This window comes from Papaver somniferum, chromosome 6 (assembly GCF_003573695.1).
Source record: "Papaver somniferum cultivar HN1 chromosome 6, ASM357369v1, whole genome shotgun sequence".
Lineage (NCBI taxonomy): Eukaryota > Viridiplantae > Streptophyta > Magnoliopsida > Ranunculales > Papaveraceae > Papaver > Papaver somniferum.
The window spans coordinates 115058074-115080255 of record NC_039363.1 but is presented as its reverse complement, the minus strand read 5'-3'; the positions used below and the strand labels follow the sequence as shown (position 1 = coordinate 115080255).

General features: G+C 35.5%; 1 protein-coding gene and 1 long non-coding RNA gene across 2 annotated transcripts; one reads left to right on the top strand and one right to left on the bottom strand.

The window, feature by feature from the left end:
• The first annotated feature begins 12263 nt into the window (after positions 1-12263).
• On the top strand, positions 12264-14778 carry LOC113286070. Its single transcript, XR_003329090.1, has 3 exons — positions 12264-12497; positions 13657-13767; positions 14325-14778. It is a non-coding gene; the product is annotated as an uncharacterized LOC113286070 (long non-coding RNA).
• Positions 14779-19656: 4878 nt separating this feature from the next.
• On the bottom strand, positions 19657-20978 carry LOC113291345. Its single transcript, XM_026540890.1, has 2 exons — positions 20147-20978; positions 19657-20054 (listed from the first exon to the last, which is right to left on the bottom strand). Exons 1-2 carry the CDS (start codon positions 20976-20978, stop codon positions 19657-19659), a joined length of 1230 nt encoding a protein of 409 aa, XP_026396675.1.
• Between the last annotated feature and the right edge of the window lie 1204 nt (positions 20979-22182).

Here is a 22182-nt window from a genome sequence, read left to right as displayed (position 1 = left end):
AAGAGATTCGTAGAGATGCATACGATAGTGCTAAGGAGTATAAGAACAAAATGAAACTTTTGCATGATAGAAATCTTAAGAAAGTCATTTTCTCCAGGTAAAAAAGTTCTTATGTATGATACCCGCTTGCATCTTTTCCCCGGGGAGTTACATTCTCGGTGGACGAGACCTTTTATTGTTCGCACTGTCTTTCCTCATGGAGATGTTGAGATTGAGACACCGGATGGTAGTAGTTCTTCGAAGGTTAACAGTCAGAGATTGAAACCCTTTTTAGATCCCTTTCCTACAGGTGATATTTAGGAGGTCCCTCTGGAGGACCCTGTTTACTCTTGATTGACCATCGAGGCGATTGTATGTTGTATATTAGTTTTTGATTTCTCTCTTCACCCAGGTACTATCTTTCCGACTTCTCTCTTTACTAATTCCTCATGTTACTTTACTGTTTGGTATTGCTATTTCATTAGAAACATTGAAGACAATGTTAGATTTAAGTTTGGGGGTGGGGAAGAAACTTTTTGTTAGCTTTTAGTTGCAATAAATAAACTCCAGAGCCTAGAAATTTATGCTTATTAAGGTTGGAACTAACCAATCTAAGTGGATGGGAACATCTTGGTTGTAGGAGTTGAGGAACCAATCTGATTAGATGGAAACATCTAAAGAGTCTATTCATAAAAGCACAAAGCTCAGGTGTTAGATTTTTTTTTAAAAAAACATGGTAGTTTCGCCATATCTCGTTGAATCCTAATCCTTCTGTTTTTATTTTTAAGTGATTTGGTGGGGTACACGATTCAAGTTGTTACCTTTGCTAGGGTGGAATAGAGTGATTAAGATAACAACAAAATAAAAATAAAAATAAAAATTGAGACCAGACCATTAGACCAACCAGAATAAATTCAATAAAGTCGACCACTGGTGCCCTTGTATATGCCAGTTGTGTTGAACTAGAGTTAGGTTTATCGACCACTGGTTCCCTTGTATATGCCAGTTGTGTTGATATTAGTCAGACCGGTATCTCAGTCCATTAGGATAGGTTCACCTTGGAAGAGGCCTTCAGACAGATATGGGAAACACCGTTCACTTTTAACCATCTCTTTATCCATCTTCTTAATCTTTCCATGTGATTGGTTGACTCCGGTTATGATGTACAGAAACTATCTGAGTAGAGCTTTATCACTTATATATGAATTTTAGTATGCTGAGTGCAAACTCGTGTACATCAATTGGAATTTTGCATCAGGGTACTTCCTCCTGTAGTCAATGAGAGTGTGCCAACCAAGGAGATTCTTTAGTGCTTTCCAAGGTTCTGCGTAGATAGCTAGGGTCTTGGGTAAAGGTTTTGTGGGTACACCTCTGGTAAACCCTCCGGAGACAACACTCCGCCACTAGGTCCACCTAGTGGTTTAATGGCTTGCTGAACGAGCTAAGTGTAGTCATTTTTATTTTTCTTTATTAGATTTGCTCGAGGACTAGCAAATAATAAGTTTGGGGGTATTTGATAGACACATTTTTGTGTCTGAATTGTCCTCAGTGTCTCTATTGATAGTGCTTGATTTTGTACTTATTATGGTGTTTTTATATTTGTGTAGGTGTTTTTGGAGAAATACACTTGTGCGGAAAAAGTTGCTCAAAAAGTGGTATTTGGACCCCTGGAGGACATTCGCTATACGGACCCCAGATTTGGCTAAGGGACACCCAAGGTTATGCGTAGCCCAAATTCATCCTCAGCACCCAAATTTGTCTTCAACACCCATCTGCTATTCGCACCCCAGAAAAGGATAGGGGCAATTGATTTAAGATTTTCCGTGGTTGTAATAATGAGGTTCAAACTCTCGGACTTGTGAAGGATAATTTTTTAGAAAATAAATATATATACAAATATTGACAAATTGGTAGAGAGGTACTGGGACTAATGATTCGGCCAATCTTCATAACATAAGGCTTAATGATTTATTCTCAACAATAATAGCTCAAAACATATATGGACTCTTATTTTGCCAAAGTCGATTCTCAAAACATTGGTTGTAAATGTTAAGCATGGAACATCAAATCACCTAAGCTAAGCATGACCCATCTAATCAAATAACACCCAATTTAATCAAATCATATTTCACTTAATTTTTAATGCAAAAGTCTTAAAAAGAATTAATAAAATTACCCATTTATGAAGCTCGGCCTCCTCCGTCGCCCCAGTGTTTGGGTTTAACTCATCATAGTAAAAATGCTCTCAAAATATTTCATTGATGCTCAAAAGTGTTTTACAATGAAGAGAAATACAAGAAATTGATGTAAAACAGAACTCTGCGACCCACAGAAGGCGTCCAGAATCAACGACAGAGATGAGGTGCTGTTGTCGTTGAAGAACTACGACCCACAACGGACAGTCGATGTTGCTGTTGAAGAACGACTGCTTCTGGGAGTCCGTTCTTCGTGTTCTTCAGGCGTGTTAATGGCAGCAGCAGCAGCAGCAGGTAACTTCTCTGCAACTCCTCCTGCGCCTCTCTGCTCGCCTCCAAACCTCCCCAAACTCTCGACAGACTCTCTGTAGAACATTAGGAACATATTTATACGTAATTGAACCATTGAATCTCCTCCATTAATCCAAAAAATCTTCCCATTACTCGGTAGTGAATGAAAATATTCCCGATATTTTTTTCTTTAATTCTCTGATTTGTTACGGATTGTTCCATGTTTTATCTCTTCTCACGCGTCATCCTTGAGTTGTAGGAGAAGTTTCCATCCAATAGAGTTAACCCATGCACGTCTCTTCCATCCACAAATTCTAAAAATAGGATATCTTCCTTATTTGAGAATATCTTCCCTGTTTTGATTCCCACCGATTATCTAACCAAATTGGACCGAATCCAACACCCATACCAGCTCTGTCTAGGCCCTAGGAACAAACCCATTTAATTTGGGCCATTGAATCTCACTGTAACACCTTCGAATCATCAACCCTAGTCACGGCAGTTCAAGACAATTTTTTTCCGCCAAAACTGTTCTTGATGTTTTCATCACCTGGTGATTATCCAGCCAAATCCGATCGAATTAGATGCCATAAATGTGTTTCTTAAGCTATATCACATCTTCCTACCAAGTTTGAGCCATTGAATCGCACCACAACACCTTCATTTTGTCGATTGAAAATCTGCCAGTTGATGAACCTATTTTTCCCGCCAAAAAAATTAATTTGAATTTGAGAAGAAGGTGTTCTGGTGGTGCCCTTAGTAATTAGGTTGCCCCTTATCCAAAAGCGAGAGTCCAAATAACACTTGTCCTCCGGGTACCAAAATCAACTTTTCGAGCCAAATTTTCCAAAAATGTTTATTTCCTAAAAATACATAAAAACACAATATTAGTACAAAAATAGAGTTCCAACAATACTGACATTGAGGACAAATTAGACACAAAAATGTGTCTATCAGCAATTCATCTATAAAAATTTCAAAAAAATATTTTGGCGGGAAAATATTTCCATTCACAGGAAGATTTTTCGTTCGGATTTTGGAGGAGTTTTTGTGCGATTCAATCGCTGAAACTTCATGGGTAGTTGTGATATATTCTAACAGAGCTGGTATGGGTGTTTGTTTCGATCAAATTTGGCTAGATAACCCAAGATATGAAATCAGAGCATCACGGGTTGGTTTTCCATTTCGAGTCCTGATTGAGTGACCAAGAGATTATCGCGTGGCTGCTGCATGTTGGAACACTTTTGGACAATGACTCGATGCGTTGAGAGTAATTTGGCGTGGGGAAACATCGTGAGAAGCTAAATCAGGGAAGAAACTATTCCCAGGATATTTTCTTTGCTGCCGGAGTTATGAGGATTATTTGGAGTAATGGGGTGATATTCGAAGGCCTCTGTGGGTATATATAGGCTTCTGGTATCACATAGAAGGGGGATAGAGAGTTTGGGGTCGAGAGGAGAGCTCAAGAGGCGTGAATCAAGAGTTTTCAGAACTCTGTTTCTGCTGGTGCACCAAGAACACGAAGAACAAAAGACCACCAGAGGCAGTCGTTTATCAACAGTGACAACGACAGCCACACGAGGGTCGCAGAGATACATCAATAGCAGTTCCTTTTTATCGTTCTTTGTAATAGTGTTTTGCAACAATCATAAACGTTGCAAACACCCTATTTTCATCATTTTCTCCATTTCATCATTTGTACACCTACTTTGAGCAATGAAATCAACTTTTGAGCGTGTTTCCAACATCATGATGAGCTAAACCCAATCCTTGGGGCTATGGAGGAAGCCGTTGTTTCGGTAAAAGTGATATATTTCTATTAATTAATTACAACAACTCTATTATGATTTTTGCATTGAACTAAAAATTAATTATGATTCCGAATAAGAGAAACTAAGTTAATTATGATCTTAGTTAGACTTATCAAAGTGGAAGATTCGGTTATTCAAGTCTAATCGAGCCTTAACAATAAATACAAGTTAACCAACATAGTACTTGTCTTGTTTAAACTGAAAGGTCTAAGTTATTATTCGAATAATTAGAACTTGATGAGAAAAATAAAGTTAATTCTAATCTTTATTTTGGTCTTATCAAATAAGCAATTGTATTTGTGCAATCGGTTTAGAAAAATAACTAAGGTGCTTAGTCAATTTTTAATTTGCTAAACTATTAGGGAAAATTGCTTCCGGCAATTGTTTTCTTGATAACATATCAAAATAAAATTACTGTGTAGTTCGGTTTTGATATTGGTTATCTAAAATGGTATGTGAAACCTTCGTGCTTAACTCTTATAGGTTATGCAAGTCTTTTAGATTTGTAAGATCCTTTAGGTTTGCCCTATATTTGCTCGTACCTTTGTCATTTTGTGACAAAAAGGGGGAGAAATACATGGAGTAAACAAGTGATGTGATTCACTAAGGAAAGGACAATGGTGCTAAAACGTTATATCTAACGAAAGAGTAAAGCATTGACTACGGGTGAGAAACATATCATACGATGATTTGTAGTTATATGGACTACAAGAGGAAATAACAAAGATGTGCGGATTGAAAATCTAGGGGGAGTATTATCTTTGTTATTATAATGTCAACAGTGGCATTTATGGATTGAATATATACAGGTTATTGTGTTGTTGAAACTTGGAATCAGGCGTATGTATAATGAATGCTTGTAATTTGTTTATCCATATGATGTAAGAGTTTTGTCACTAAAATTGACAAAGGGGGAGATTGTTAGAGCATTGCTCGGTTGAACCCACAAAACGTTGGTATGTCAAGTTTGGTTGTCATTTTTAGTGAACCAAAACTCATTTAAAGAGTCACTTAATTATTTACTAGAGTCAACTTCGTATAGGTTAGCTAGAAATTTATTAGGATATGAGACATACAAGTATTACTCGAAGACTTGAAGAATGCGAAGAAGTAAAGAGCTGCATCGACGACATCATCCTTCCTCTTGAGGTTAGTAATATTTTGACTTGAACTGTTTCATTCCTAAGGTATCTTTCAAGTCATGCTATATTGAAAACATAACTTCGAAGATGTGAATGATTACCATCTAGTTAGACGTCGTATTAAGGAATTATAATACGAAGTATAACCCCTATCTTTTGAACTTCGTATATAAGACATCGATATAATCGTATGAATGATATTGTGATTATGTATGGGTATGGGTGAATATTTTGTCATAGGAAACAATGTTTTACATTCGTTTAAAGGAAGTACAATTCATAAACTCGTTTTGTGAATCGAAAGGAAAATCGCTAGGCTTATTGGTATTGTTATTCATTGCAAATCTTTGGATTACCAATATGTGTGTTTAGTATAACCGCTCATAACTTGTTTATGTATCTTGGTACAACTATTTACAATGCCTGACTTATGTATCGGTATGACTTTTACTAGTAAAACCAATCTTAAGTAATCACCTGAGATGGTATGATCGATATTGTAATTGGTGTAACCAATCCTAGTCATTGGGTAACCGATCCTAGTACTTGATAGGACTAATCACAAGATATGTAATCGATCCTTGTAGTAGGTTAACAAGTTTTAGTAATTGGTGTAACCGATCCTATGACTTGTGCAACCGATCACAAGTAATACAATGAGATTGTGGTAACCGGTTCTGGTACTTAGTTAACAAAGTTTTGGAAACTATTGTAACCGGTCATAGTAGCCAATTGGAGGTAGAATCGAAACTTGTGTTCGGTAGAACCGTTAAACCCATGATTGTTGATTTGATATTTGATCAATCACATAGTTCTTGGAAATCAGATGAACCAATTCTAAACTCGTTTGGAAGTGTGGAAAATCGATTCCAAGATCGTAAATATAAAAAAGGATTTACAAATAAAAAGATGTCGACATACTTTGAACATGTACGGTAATTCTTATCTATTATTGTTCAAAGATATTCCTTAATAACTAAAGGAGAATCCCGGATCGAAATAAATTGAGAATCTTTTAATTAAGGTTTTTAATTTTATATGCTTTTAATTTCCAGCAATTAAATGCATATCTTTAGAAAATAAAAATTGGTAATATGCATTTACTAATTGGAGATTCTCTATTGAGATTTCGGTCAATATTTGGACAGAACATTTCCATAAATTATGAAAACCGATTTGGGCTTTATTGCATATCTTTGAGAATATTTGGTTTTGGAAATTCCTTGGTGTCGAAACTTCCTTTGTCTATAAATACCTAAGTTTGCATTTCGATCAAACTAATCCTAAGAGCCAGCAAAACTACCTAGTTGTGTTGTTACTGGTGGATCCGTCTATTCGGAGAGGAAAGTACCCTAATTGGGCGAAATTCTTACGACCGCTCGTTTTAAAGACTTCTTTGGGATTGAGAAGCTCTAAGAGTACCGTTGGAGGGAAAATAGATCGGCATCAATGCATTTCTTTGGTTTGCACAAAATTTGATCAGCTGGGAATCTAACTATAATCGGTTTATCTTTTGATAGATTGGATTGATTAGTTGCGTAGATCGGCATCAATGCATTTCTTTGTGATTCATAGTATTGATTGCATAGTCTAAACAATTACTTTGGTAGTTGTTGAATAGATTGATCTAGAACCCGACAAAGGAGTTTATTGGTTAAACGGAAGATCCTTTTTTCAAACTCATATCACGTTGTTTAAAAAGAGTTGTTACCGAACAGATTTGTTGTTCCTTTACTGTTTGGAATACGAACCAAAGGAATTGTTCCAAGTGCGTGACTTATTGCAAGTTGGAGGCACATGGATACTGAGGAAACTAGGTGAACTATAGGTTTAGTTGCTTGGTCTGAACTATACGAAGTTGGTTTAGATTTTGTATAGCGTCTTAATTCTGAGAGTATTAAATTCTGGACAAGCTCGAGGTTTTTCTGCATTTGAGGTTTCCTCGTTAACAAAATCTTGCTGTGTCTTTTACTTTTCTATTTCCGCAATTATAATTAATTTATTATAATTAGAAGTAAAATACACAAACGTTAATTCCTAATTACTTGATAGCAATCCTATAGTGTTTGGTTAAGTCCGAACCTATTATCAAGCAATCATACTTCGTTGTTGTATTATCTCGATCTTGTATCCATAGTAAATCACGCAAGTTATCTTGTTCTCGTATTGTATCGATCTCGTATCCATAGACGATCACACGAAGTGTAAACCGATTCGTTGTATTGTCTCGACTCCGTCCATAGACAATCACTTTCGGAGAAAGGACTTATAGGTGGAAAAGTTTTAGATTGAAGTAAATTTGGGTACCCTCGTCTTTTCACATAAAGACCTTGAGAACTGGTACAATATCCAAACAAGCTTTTATAAAGAAAAATCTAGGGATAAGAATGTTCTTGATATGGATAATAATACAAGGTATTTTTACTTTTTGGTTAATAAGAGACTCCATAGAAATAACATCAATGTTATTAGTGATGCTAATGGTACCTGGTATAGGGACATGGATGACATTGCCAATCTGCTTACAACTCACTTTAGTACTATTGCTTGCACTAGTAATCCTGTTCTTACGGATGCTGAGTTTGATATCATATATACCTCATGTTATTTCTGATACTGATAATTCTATTATAGTTTCTATACCAACTGCTAATTAAATTGTTAATGTTGTTAAGTATATGCCATCTTGGAGTTCTCCTAGTCATGATGGTTTCCAAGCTGGTTTCTACCAGTCTCATGTATTTGAGTCAAGGCAGATGCCAAAATGTTTGAATAAAACCAATATTTGTCTAATACCTAAAGTTAAAGACCCTAAAAATCCTGCTGACTTTAGTCCTATAGGTTTATGTAATGTTCCTTATAAGATAGTTTCTAAAATTCTTGCTAATAGAATCAGACCTTTCCTTAAGAAACTTATATCCCTTTATTAGGCGGCTTTTGTGCCTAGTAGAGCTATTCATGACAATATCATAATTGTCCATGAACTTATTCACACAATGAAATAGAAAGAAGGTATTGATAGCACTACGGCTTTAAAACTGGACTTATCTAAAGCTTTTGATAAACTTGAGTGGTCTTTTTTTTTTTTAAAGTTTAGCTCAATTTGTTTTCAATAATGAATTTTTTTAACTTAATCCATCAATGCATGTCTACCTCTAGCATCATTGTGCTTCTCAATAGTTCACCTTGTCAAGATTATATTCCTTCTATAGGAATAAGACAAGGAGATCCATTACTCCATACTTGTTTATTTGGGCCATGAAATTTCTTTATTGAAGTTTAATGAGTGCTGAGACTAACAAGAATATTGCAGGTATCGAAGTGGCTATAAGAGCTCCAAATATTTCTCACTTTTTGTTTCCAGATGACATTCTCATCTTTGCAAAAGATGATATGCATAACGTAGAGAGTATCTTTAGTATTCTCCACAGGTTTAGTAGTGTCTCTGGTCAAACTTTGAATTTTGGTCATGTGTTTATTTTAGTGGTAATCTTAGCCCTGAAGTTTGTGAGTACTTAGCCATGAATCTAAACATGTCTATTGTTAAAGACTCTGGAACTTACCTAGGTGCACCTCTTATCCTAGGTCATTCCAAAGTTAAATCTTTTGATCGTATTGCTCAATCCTTTGAAGCTAGGCTCAAAAATTAGGTTACTGTTTATCTCAACCAAGCAGGTAGAACCACTATGGTTAATGTTGTTTTAAACTCTTTACCCACTTATCAAATGGGATATTTTCAAATCCCTGCCACAATCATTAACAAACTAGACACCCTATAGAGAAAATTTTGGTGGGGACATAGAGGTACTAAGGGAATTAAATTCTTGGCTTGGACTATTCTAAATAAACCTGAGGAACCAGGGGGTTTAAGTTTCAGGAACCTAGAAACTTTCAATAAGGCCCTGATTATGAAGTTAGCTTGGAAAATTAGTTCTCAAGAAGATGAACTCTGGATCAACATTCTTGAAGCCAAATATTTTCTTGATAATAATATTCTTCATTTAGCTAAACTTAATGATAATAGTTCCTGGATTTGAAAGGGCATTTTTAGATGCATTGATTTCATTAAGGATAACAGTTGCTGGGCTGTTTGATGTAAAACAAAGTAAAGATTTGTCTTGGTAAATGGGTGATAGGACTGGATCATCCACCTGATCCTGCTGTATGTACTTCTTCTGCTTCCAATTTAACTTTAGTGAATGAGCTGTTTTTACCTGGAACTAGGGTTTGGAATGTTCAACTCATTCATGATTATTTCTCTGTTGAATCTTCCACTAAAATTTTAGCTATGCATCTGATACTCTTATTTAGCTACCTGATAAGAAAGGCATATTTTCTGTCAAAAGTGTTTATCAGGTTCTTAGTAGGAAAACTATTGTTAATGAAATAAATCAACCTGTCTCCGATGTTGTCTGGAAAGCTCTTTGGAGATGTATATCCCCTCATAAGGTTAAACTTTTTGTATGGAAATGCCTGAAATGCATTGTGCCAACTAGAGACAAGATTTTTAGATATAAAATGGACATTGATACTCATTGCAATTTATGTAATATTAGTATGGAAACTACTGATCACTTATTCCTTGACTTTCCTTACGCTAGGTCACTCTGGCTTAGTGTCAATAATAATGCGAGTAATATCTTATCTGAATTTGGTGGTTTAATGCAATGGATTATAAGCTGGTTTGATGCAGGTAACAAACAAGCTGGTACCTATCCTACTGACAAGGAATATAGGCTAAATATGATTACTTTATGGAATATCTGTAAGGATAAATGTGTTTTAATCTTTCAGAATATGAAGCCTAACAGAATGATATCTATCAGTGGTATCTACACTATGATTGATAATTGCAGACCATCTAGACCAACTGCTAATATCTCTAATGTCAATATGCTGGTGCATGATCAAAATTGGGATATTCCAGATAGGAACCTGATTAAAATTAATATTGATGCCTCTTTTATGAATGAAACACTTACGGGAGGGATTGGACTGATGGTATGAGATTTTGCAGGGACATGTCTTGGAACAAAAGAAAATTTCATCAATGGAGGAACGATTGCTGATCAGGAGGTGGAGCAACTGGAATGTCTTGCGCCGAAGACTGCAGTGGAGTTTGCAATTGCGAGAGACTACAGTCACGTTATCTTAGAGTCTGACAATGAAGTCCTAGTAAAGTCAATAAATGAACAAGTCTATTATGTTCACTGGTTAAATCAAGTAACTATCCTTGATATTAAGTTTTTACTTTAGAGTTTTGAGTATTTTAAGTGTCAGTCAATCAACAACAGACTTAAGAATAAAGTTGCTGACAAAATTGCAAAAAAGGCTAGAATTAGTGCCATTGATTTTGAGTATACAATTCACTTCCCACAAGACATATTTGACCGAGCAAGTGCATATATTATAAGCTGTAATCAAATCTCTTAATCAATAATGTTTTTCCTTTGTATTAATAAAAGGAAAAACAAAACTTCACGCCTTCACAGCAACAAGTGCCAGGCAGGCAGGCGCTCCTAAAGTCGAAAATGATATATATATCCCCACTCTCTACCCCAACTCCCTTCTCTCACCTATGTGTCATGAGTTAAATCCAATGAAAATGGGATCCCCTGTTAATTAATCTCAATCCAGGCGATCAAGGCTAAAAACAACGCCATCTAATGGGAGAAAGGAGTGGGGAAAATGAGTGGGGAAGTGTAGCAGTTTCGTCCTAAAGTGCCCGAAAGGTGTGAATATCTACGGCGACTATGATAATACTTAACCTTAACAGGAAAAAGAACTCGCATCTTTCCAATATACATGTCGAAATAAAAAGATTGTGCCCAAGAAACCCGTATTTCACAACAGCGACATGTGACAAATTTGAGAATTCACGTCCTCAGAGCAACATCCTAAGATCAGTACAACAGTTGTCATGGTGGGATGGTCGACCGAAGAAGAATCTGAAGATGGGGTATGTCTGCGACTACTTTCGCTCCGTTTCAGAAAAAATGATATTTTTGTCTTGTTTCAGAAAAAGTGATACTTTCGCGCAGTTTCAAAAAAAATGATACTTTTGCCCTGTTTAACAAAAAGTAAGACTTTCGCCTTGTTTCAGAAAAAGTGATACTTTCGCTTTTCTGAAACTGATCGAAAGTATCACTTTTTCTGAAACAAGACGAAAATATCACTTTTCCTGAAACGGAATGTGAAATTATCACTTTTCCAGAAACGGAAAATTAGATAATCCATAAACCAAAATATAGTTGCATGATGTGTTATGCATCCTTTGTGGTGGTTTGCATAATGAGTATGTATTCAATTTCCGAAAATTATATCTAAAGTGAAAGTATCCCTTTTCTTGAAACGGAGGGAGCACATACATATTTTTTTTTTTGAAGCATGTACATACATTTTATTAGTTGCAACGGAAAATTAGTTGATGTATAAACCAATATGGCTATATAAATTATTATGTATCATTTGTGGTGGTTTGCATAATTGATATACATTTAATTTTTTAAAATTGTGTCTATAATGATAAACACTTCCGAATTTTTTGCAAAAACTCTAAATTTGATATTACCTTTCCAACTAGATAAAATTTGTAAATTTACAAAACACGGATTTTTAAATATGTTATATTAAAGTTTGCTTTAAAATCATATCCTTCAAAGAATATCTTACTAATATAAAGAAAAGAGGTAATTGTTTGGTGAAGCTTTTTCTTATGGTAAAAATACCCCTTCGAATTTTTGAGTTTTTTTTTAAACTTACGTAAAAAATGAAATATACAGAGGTTAGATATGTAAAATAGCGACATAATGAATCCGAGTTTGAATCCCGCTGTCTCCGTTTTCGCTTCTGTTTTTTTACCTTTCCTCTCTTTCTTTTCGTATCTTTAGAATCTCTCTTTGTTATCTTCAGAGGAGAACAACAGAAAAATTATTCATCTTCTCCGTTCTTCTCAATTAACCTAACGCCTCATTGAAACAAAAACAAAGCAACCCGAAGAATCTCTCGCCAATCATCCACGAAAAAGGTGGGATCAGATGAACAAGAAAAAACGACGAAACTTTGAAGAAATTTCTCAAGTAAGTGTCAGACATGATCTAGGGCCAATTTGTGGCTGAAAATTTCTTTTGAATGTTTAATTTCAAATTCTAGAGTTAGTTTAGGGCCAATTTGTCTCTGAAAGTTTCTTTTGATTGTGTAATTTCAAATTCTAGGGTTTGTTTAGGGCCAATTTTTAGCACAAGATTGGTTTTGATAGTATAATTTCAATTCAACTTCTAGGGTTACACTATGAAAAAAGAAACTTTCAGAAGAAAATTTTTATATGTGCAGAAGAAAACTTTTATCTCAACATTGCTTTTGATAATATGTGCAGCGCGTGCCATTTTTAATGGATTTATTTCCTTCAGTACTTGGAATTAATAGATATAATTTTGTCAACTCATAGAGCTTGATGTATTTATGTACTTAAAAGAAGAAAAGTAGAAGCTCCAACTTGGAACTGCGAAGTTTGAGGTTAGGTCATCTTTAATTTCTTTCCCCTGGCAATATTGCATAGTAACTGAAAATGTGCTAAACTTTTGGATCCCCATTTAGTTTGAAAGAACTAAAGAATGAATGACACTTTAGTTTCATCTGAATGGTATAGTTTACAGTAAATTCATATAAGTGTTGTAGTTTCATAGTGAAAATTTGGTTGTGCTAATGTAACAGATACCTGGATTAAGAAATCAACTTTGCTACTGATGATGTTGAGCATCGCAAGTAGCTTAATATTGAGCTGTGAAGTCTGCACTAACACTGGGTTTGTTGTTAGTACACACTTGCGGGTATTGTTTGTTACATACCCCCATTGCATGCATATATAAGATGACATTTGAGCAAATATGACTATCTAAATGTCAGATGTCATGGTTACTTTTCTGCCTGACATCATTTATCATATCCTACCAGTGGTGTTTTGCTGTAGAATGATTAATAGTATTGGTTGCTTATGTTTTATGTTATAAAATTATTTATATTTACTCCCTGAACGGTTTCAGTTCATGTTCATGTTAACTCTAATTCGACTCTCTGATACTCCGACTCTTGGTGCACTCTCAATGCGACTTTGTAAATTGCATAAATGCCTAGAAAAATATTTCTTCTTTAATTTTAGTTTGTGAATTCATTTTTGATTCGGCACTCTGACTAATTTAGTTTACATTTTGTTTTGATTTGTGGATGGATTCATTACAGGGTAAAGCTTCAGTTCTCATCCACGTCAAAGTCCAAAAAAATTCGTCCCTTTTACTTAGGTTTTCTGTTCATGCCCGACACCAGAACCTTTGGGAGCACAAAAGCGAATAGGTAAGCGTTCAAAATCTCCTTTGTGTGATTGCATATATCCATGCTTCAATTAGTAGAAATGTCAACCGGTGTTTCGGTTTTCTTTTAACTTTGTTCGGATTTCAAATCGTCCTCTGATCCTTTGGCATAGCTAAATTATGAACGCAACATTAACTGGAGATGTGCATTACGAACATAAACTGTCTAACTGTATGATTACGATTTCGTTAATTTATTAATGGACCATAACTCGAACTGCCATCGAGGGTTAATTGTTAAATCTTAGCAAAAAAGAATTTTAAAAACACTTGACACCTGTTTTGGGACCGTAGGAATGTACAACCGATCGATATAACAACTGTGGTGATGATTTGTCTGTTTTCCCATTTGTTTTGATCATGTGAGTTATTTACTAATTCTATGTTTGCTGGCAAATTATTTGTCCTTCTTATTCAGTGCATTTTAAGTCATTATAGATTCTAATTCCGAATAAATGTTCATTGATATACTGAATTTTTAACCTTAATCTTAATGCTCACATTATCTTCTTTTCTCATAAATTTGAGCTGGTATTACAGCAGCATCATAGCTCAGTTTTAAGAACCTTGGAAAGTTGTGAGTAGTGAACTCGATAAGCTTTCTAGGCTGAATGAGAAGAGTAGCAGTGAGTTGATATCAATGCAAAAGGCAAATGGGTTTGTTGCTACTGCATTGCACAACTGAAACATGACTAAAATATGAAAGAAGGTGGTACAAGACCTGCAGATTGTTATGGAAGCTGTGTGACACAATCGCGGAAGTAAAAGGTGATATTATGATGAAAACAGTTGATACGAGAACTAACCATGTCTAGTGGAAAGATGTCTCTGCTTCTATATTAAGTATTGCCAATTTTTATATACATATACTACGTCCTTTTGAGTAGGTACATTTTTCACCCAATTTTATAAAGTCTACTCTGAATACATTCACGCCCTTTGTAAACCTTGGCTATAATAAATGAATGGAACTATATAATCAGCACTATAAAATTTTTGGTATGAGGTTCACCTATACTTTATGTGATCGACAATAAAGGTTTTGCTAAAGTGTTTGTTGATTGGCTCATGGGTCGACTTTTATTTAGGAAGAGCAGGGAGAGCGGCAGGAGCATCGCGCATGCGTCGTGTTATACTAGTGATACATAAGCAAAAACTATGATATATAAGGAATTATGTGAAAAAGCCTCACCAAATTCAATCTTTTTATCAAATTGAACATTTTTGTTAGGTTTCAATTTACAAAAAAAAATGGTCATAAAAGTGATTTCCTCCCTTCGGCCCTCCGATTGGTGGGCCCAATTATAACATGAGCGATAACTAACCTTTTACTTCAGTTTAGCAGTCTTGTACAACTGGGAATCGTGTCATGATATAAATTTCCACCAAAACACTCCATGATTGACAAGGGGATGATGTGTTATTATAAGAAAATATATATTGAAGCGCTAATTTTATCCCTAATTGCAGGACAATTTTTTAACTGCATTCATCTTAGGATTTTGGAGAGCTTTCTTTAAAGCAATAAAAAAATATAGAAAAAGGAAAAAGAAGGTGTTACACCTGGTTTGTTTTCTTTTCTGACGACTCACCTGATTCGACTGGATCTGATTGAAATCATCTGACTTATTTGGATCTGACTGAAATCACCTGACTTATCTGGATTTGACTCAATATGTTTTTTCTTTTTTGAGTTAGATCTGGCTCATTTAACTAAAAAATATGAGACAATGATTTGTTCCCATAAGTCAAAGAAATTTTGTTACCTGACTTAAACGGGTCCAAATCATGAATTAGGTCTGACTCATATTGCAAGTCAAATCTGACTGAAAAGAAGAAAAAAAAAATCTAATATCCAAGTTAGGGACCGAGTTAAATCCAGATCCGATTCGGCAAAAGAAAAAAAAACAAACATGCTCTCAGTCTCTTTGGCAGTTATTCTCTTTAAAAGGACTTTGAATTGGCAAGAGGAGGTTGATAATTCAATTTTACATCTCAAACTTTGCATCGAGAACTCCACTAGATTAGAACAAAGACTTGGGATGGGGAACTCACGGTCAATATGATGGATCAAATTTGACTTATCTTTTGTTCTTTAACTGTGTGTGTACGACAATGAACTGGATTTATTGGAGTTATACTTAGAGCATCTCCAATGTTAGGGGTGGAGGTCATCCTATCTGGAGGTGATATTAAGACTTTTTTTTATGGGTCATTCCTATGTGGCTAAGAGCAATTGCAGTGGTGCGATCAAAACCAAAGATCAAAGATCAAAAAAAAGACCAAAATTTGGGTTTAGTCCGTGTTGTGACGCAACGGTACGTGATTAAAATTTCGTCAGGCGGACTTTAAAAGTCCGCCCCATTTTTTTTTTGTAAAATTTCATCAGGCGGACTTTAAAAGTCCGCCCCATTTTTTGTAAATTTCATCAGGCGGACTTTAAAAGTCCGCCCCATTAAAATTCCATCAGGCGGACTTTAAAAGTCCGCCCCATTCTTTGTAAAATTTAACAGGCGGACTTTAAAAGTCCGCCTCATTCTTTTTTTTTTAATTTAATTAAAATTTCATCGGGCGTAATTTAAATCTCCGCCCGTTAACAAGCGTACTTTAAATTTACGCCCAGCAACAAGCGTACTTTAAATTTACGCCCGACTATATTAGAATTTGGGATTTGGTCGCGACCATATTTGGTCTGGAATTTGATCTTTGGTTGGGATTTGATCTTTACTCCGTCCCACTGTGTTACGATCTCATCCCAAATTTTTGGTTATACTCGCCCACTGTGGATGCTCTAAGAAAAACAATAATAAGACTTTTTTACCAAAAGTTTCATCTCCAATGCCAATGTCTTGCTACTCTGATTTTTCATACGTGTTAAATAAAATTTCATTATAAAAAAAAAGCATTGGAGACAAATTCCCCTCGAAATATGAACAATTTTTAGGTTAGATAAAAACCAGGGGGAAATTTCCCTCCAACAGATTTCCCTCCAAGAAATTTCCCTCCAGAGAAAATTAGATTGATATAAATCTACAGATCGGTACCTCTTCCTATTCTCACTTTTCCAAATCCTTTAGGTGTTTGAGATTGAGATAGATTGGAGCAAAAATATTGGTTCAGATAGAGGATTGATCATCACTGTTATCAACTATTACGGTAAAATCTTTTGATTTTAGTTTCTTCTTTTGATTCCTGCTTAGTTAAATTTTATCTTGTTGAGCCCAATCTTCAATATTTAGGAAGATTCAGAGATTTATATCCATTTGGTATACATAATGATTATTGTACTTCCATCACACTATTTAGGTTCAAAGAATGCATACTAGTTGTTTGATCAATGTTCAGTAACTTGTATGATGTATTTACTTGTGCTAAACTCATTAATATTTGGCTTGCTTGTATGGATAGGTGATAAACACGGTTGTTCATGGATTCAACATCTGATGATGATGCCAGACACTCTGACCTATCCAGCACTCAAACTAATGGAGTGAACAATAATGGTGTTACCGAAAACCATAACTCCTCTTCAACACCCAGTGTAAAAGCTCAAAATTATCATGGGTTTTTACAATCAAACCACTTTAGCCTATGTCCACCAACACATCCGAACTTCGCTTTGCATAGAGTTGATGCTCCTTACCCTGCTCAGCAATTTTATGGAACTAGATTACCTTATCAGGGTTTTATGAGAACTTCTCCAATTTTTCCTTATGATTCTCAAAATTCTGATGCTTCAGTAACTACGGTGAATACTGAAACTCCTAATTCTCAAAAGAAACCCAGAAAGAAAGTTACAAAAAACACTAAAGCTCCTCAACCAAACCAACATTCCAATTCCCGTGTTACTTGGACAATGGAGGAGGATGTTGCTCTAACAAAGGCGTGGTTGTATGTAACCCAAGATGCAATAACCGGAAGAGATCAGCCCTCTGATAGAATGTGGAATCGCATTTGGGGTGTTTGGAGAGACAACATGGTGAATCCCGATGGGCGAGGGTGGAACGCCTTAAAATGTCACTGGAAAGGGATACAAACACAAGTGTGCAAGTTCCATGGTATCTACGAAATGTTGGAGAGGCATCCCCCAAGTGGAAACAAATTGCAGGACATAGTAAGATTTGCGTATAATAATTTTTTTATTCAATATGTTTTTATTAGCTTCATTTCGTCATCGTTTCCCATTGTATTTTATGTAATGTGTAGGTAATGGAAGCTAAGTTTTTGTTTGAGGGAAATGATAAAGGACCATTCAAGTATGAACATTGTTGGGAAATAATGAAAGCCAACCCAAAATGGTGTTCTCAACAACTCACCTTAGCTAATTCTTCAAAGAAATCGAAGGTACTTGATGGTGACTCAGTTGACACCGGAACTGCATCTGTACCTAACAATGAAGAAGAATATCTAGATGTTGATGGGGTTGATCGAGGTCCTGGAAGGAAGAAAGCTAAAGAGAATGTCCAGAAAATGCATGATCAAAAAGCTGTAGTTGATATGCTGAGTAGTTATAAAAGTACTCTTGAAAAACAACATGCCATAAATCAACAAAATATGGAATGGAGGGAACAAATGTTTAAATAAGATTTTGAATTGCGAGAAAAATCTCAGAAATTGAAAGAAGAGACTCAAAAGAGTAAGCAAAAGGCCTATAAGCGAAAGGAGCAAGAAAGAATTTTGAACACTAACCTTGAAAAACTCCAACCTGTACTGCGAATTGCATATGAAAAAATGCAAGCTCAAATATTGAAAGAATGGGAGAATGAAGGCTTGTTTGGTGATGAGGTCATGAACGGCGGTGCGGATATCTCATCTATTTGAACAAGTACCAAGTTTTAACTTGAAGTAGGTTAATTTGAATATTTGCACTGTGGTTCTTTTACCTTTTGTCTTGGTTACAGTTGCTTCCACTCTGTAGTGTGATGCAACTCAACTCTAGTTGTTGGTGTCTTTTACTTTGGTACTTCAATTCTGTTTGGTTGTGTTTTTTCTTTAGCCTTTTATGTTACCTTCTTTGTTTTGAAAATCCCTTTTCAGCGAGTTTCGGTTAGTCGTATGTGTTGTTTGGCACTAGTCAATTGAATTTAATGTTCATAGTATTCAGCCTTAGCAAGGATTTTAAACAGTCTTTATGCTCATATACTTTCTGCAGTATCTACAGACGTCTGTTTTATCAACTGCAGACTCATTTTAGCTCCCTGGATTACCTGCAGTTGTGTGTGGCTCCATAGATTCCCTGTATTTTCTACAGTATTTGTAAAAGTGCAGTATATTACTATTTGCAGGTAGTGTCAGTCTTTTGAATGAATCAGGAGCACACCTCTACTACAATTGCCAAAGTGGGAACTACTTCGAATACCAGGTCTTTGCTATTGGGTCTCGCTCGCAGTCTGCTAAAACTTACTTGGAACGCAATTTTGACTCCTTCGCCAACTCTTCCCGTGATCAAGGAAAGATGCACTCTCTGCAATCAAGGAAACTTTACAAGGAGAGAAGCTAACAAGTTCAATCTGCACTGTTGCTGAAAGGTGATAAAGTTACAGAAAATGAAAATATAACATATCAGGCCATTCTAAATCTGGCAGGAAAGGAGGTGTTGATTTGAAAGCAGAAATTGCAGCACTTGAATCAGATGTCACTAAATTTTGTCTCAGAAATTGCAGCACTTGAATCAGATGTCACTAAATCTTGTCTGACCAACCCAACACAAACAGAAAAAGAATTGCAAGGATTTCTGCAGTCCAATTAGTAACACAGCCAATTCCAGAAGTGGATATCATTAATTTCTAGTAGAGACGTTGCTTTGGTTCGTATGTGTATCCCACAAGTGGTTGATAAGATCAATTTTCAGTGTGTCATGTGCTTCGGTGCTTCAAACTTGTTTCATTCTATACATCATCCTGCAAACAAGAAAGCGATGATCATGCTCTAAATTAACAAGCATAACTCTTTCTTCTACATGAGGCTCCCATCGTGCCGGATCAATTCCTTGAGGTTCTTCATTCTCGATAATCATATTGTGCAAGATAATACACGTCTTCATTATTTTACCAAGGTCTTTTGCCTTCCAATTACGCGCTGGGCCCTTTACAATTCTCCACCTACTCTGTAAAACTCCAAAAGCTCGTTCCACATCTTTCCTCACAGCTTCTTGTCGCTTAGAAAATAATTCCTCTCTATCATTACTTGGGTTAGAGATAGTTTGAATTAGTGTGGCATATTTGGGATAAATTCCGTCCGACATGTAATACCCCATATTATACTTTTTACCTTGTATTGCAAATTCACAAGGTGGAGCAACTCATTAATAATGTCATCAAACAGAGGAGATCTATCCAAAACGTTGATGTCGTTGTTCGTACCTGCCATGCCGAAGAAAGCGTGCCAAATCCATAAGTTTTGAGATGCTACAGCTTCTAAAATGAGGGTAGGGACCCTTTTGAAACCATTAGTGTGTGTTCCATGCCAAGCCGTTGGGAAGTTTTCCCAGTGCCAATGCATACAGTCAAGACTCCCAATCATGCCTGGAAAACCACGACTCTCTGCTTCCTTAAGAAACCTAGCTATGTCATTTTCATTTGGTTTTCTTAGATACTCTTTCTCATATATTCCGATTATGGCATCGCAAAAACGCTTGAGACATTCAACTGCAGTACTTTCACCAATCTGTATATATTCATCAAGAATATCAGCTAGCAAACCATAGGCAAGCATCCGTACAGCTGCAATCATTTTCTGCAAAGGACTTAAACCTTCCCTTTTAACAGCATCATACCTTTGTGTAAAGTACTTATCATAATTTGTAATATCATGTAATATGCGAATGAAAAGGCTAATATCCATACGAAAACGACGACGGAAATGTTGTGGAGGGTATTTCGAGTCTTCACCTCTAAAGTAATCACGAATAATAAGATTGTGACGTCGTCTCCTATCGCGAACAATTGTGCGTCTACCAAAAGTAGATCCACCATGAGGTCGCTTGTTATCCATTGTCGCAGCTGTGAAAATTATAGGAGTAATTGTTTCAATGGAACTTCTAGAAGATTGTAACTCACCTTCGACCACCTCATCCATGTCTAACAATCGTTTGGTGTAAGTGGACGAATTTTCGCTATCACAATCAGACGTTAAACTTTCATCAGAGTCCCATATTGAGTTGTCGGAGTCGTACATTGAACCTGACAAAACCATAATTTAAAGTGCACCTGTTAACAGGCAAAAAAAAGAGTCCAATGTGTTGTCAAAGAAACAAAAAAAGCATTCTGAATTGGTAAACGAACACAAAACCAAAAACTTCCCATCTAAATTTTATTTTCTTCACTTGGAATCAAGAGCATACTTCAGTTATAAATACCAACTAAACAAACCTAATCAAGATCATACTTCAGTTAAATAACCCAAATTGGTTTTACCCACAAATGTCAATTGGATGTGTAATTTGCTTATTCTGTATTTGTTACTGCAGTAACCCAAATTTGATTAGAAATCATTTTATTTCGATTTGACAAAAGTTACATCCTAAATCAAGCAACTAAGAATGATTTAACCATCAGTTAGAAAAAATCGAAATAGGAATTGTACTTGGGTTTATATTTTAAATTATCTTTTTGTGTAATTTGAATTAATATGATGCTTAATTGATCAATTCCAATAGATTTGGCGGACCATTTGAAGAAATTTTGAACTGATAGTTCGTTGTGAAGGACATGAAAACAATTTCTTATCATATAGATATATGTTCAATCAAGCTATTAGATTAAACAGGGAGGTTAACAAATAAATCAGGTATAGAAAAGAAGAAAAATATGATCAAGATTTTACCTTAGCCAGAAGCTTCAATCGAAGATGATTGTTCACAGTGAAGAAAAGTATTTCGATAGGAAAGGAAGAAGAAGATGCAATCTTTGAGATTGTCGCCGAATACGTCTAATTTAAGAAAAAAAATATTTTTTTTGGAATAAAAATGATGACGTGTCACTGGGTTTGGGGTCAATGAGAGGGTGAAAATATGACTTTCTGGTTTACCCTTGACTGTGAGATGGCAGCCATGTCATTGTCATTTATTAACCTCCATCTAGCATTGGAGACAAATTTTTGGTTGAAAAAGTATTAAATCCTATGTGTCATGTCTATTTAAGACCTCCACCCCTAACATTGGAGATGCTCTTAATGACATTTAACTGTCAATGACAATAAACAGGGTTAATTGGAGTTATTATACTTAAAAACAAAAGTTAGAAAGAAAAATTGAACAAATATAGTAAAATATTAAAATGATACGAATATCATATTCCTTTAAAATTTAAATATCTCATAAACTATGTCACTGAGATCTTACAATCCATTTATTCAACCAGGAGTGTAACTTTGTGCACCTGCGGGTGCACATTCCTCC

Bases quoted from the DNA above. Each gene is read 5' to 3' on its own strand.
- LOC113291345 (XM_026540890.1), bottom strand. From the start codon at position 20,978: ATGGTTTTGTCAGGTTCAATGTACGACTCCGACAACTCAATATGGGAC. The intron at 20,055-20,146 runs GTACGAACAACG...TTGCAATACAAG, and splicing joins CGCTTTCTTCGGCATGGCAG to GTAAAAAGTATAATATGGGG.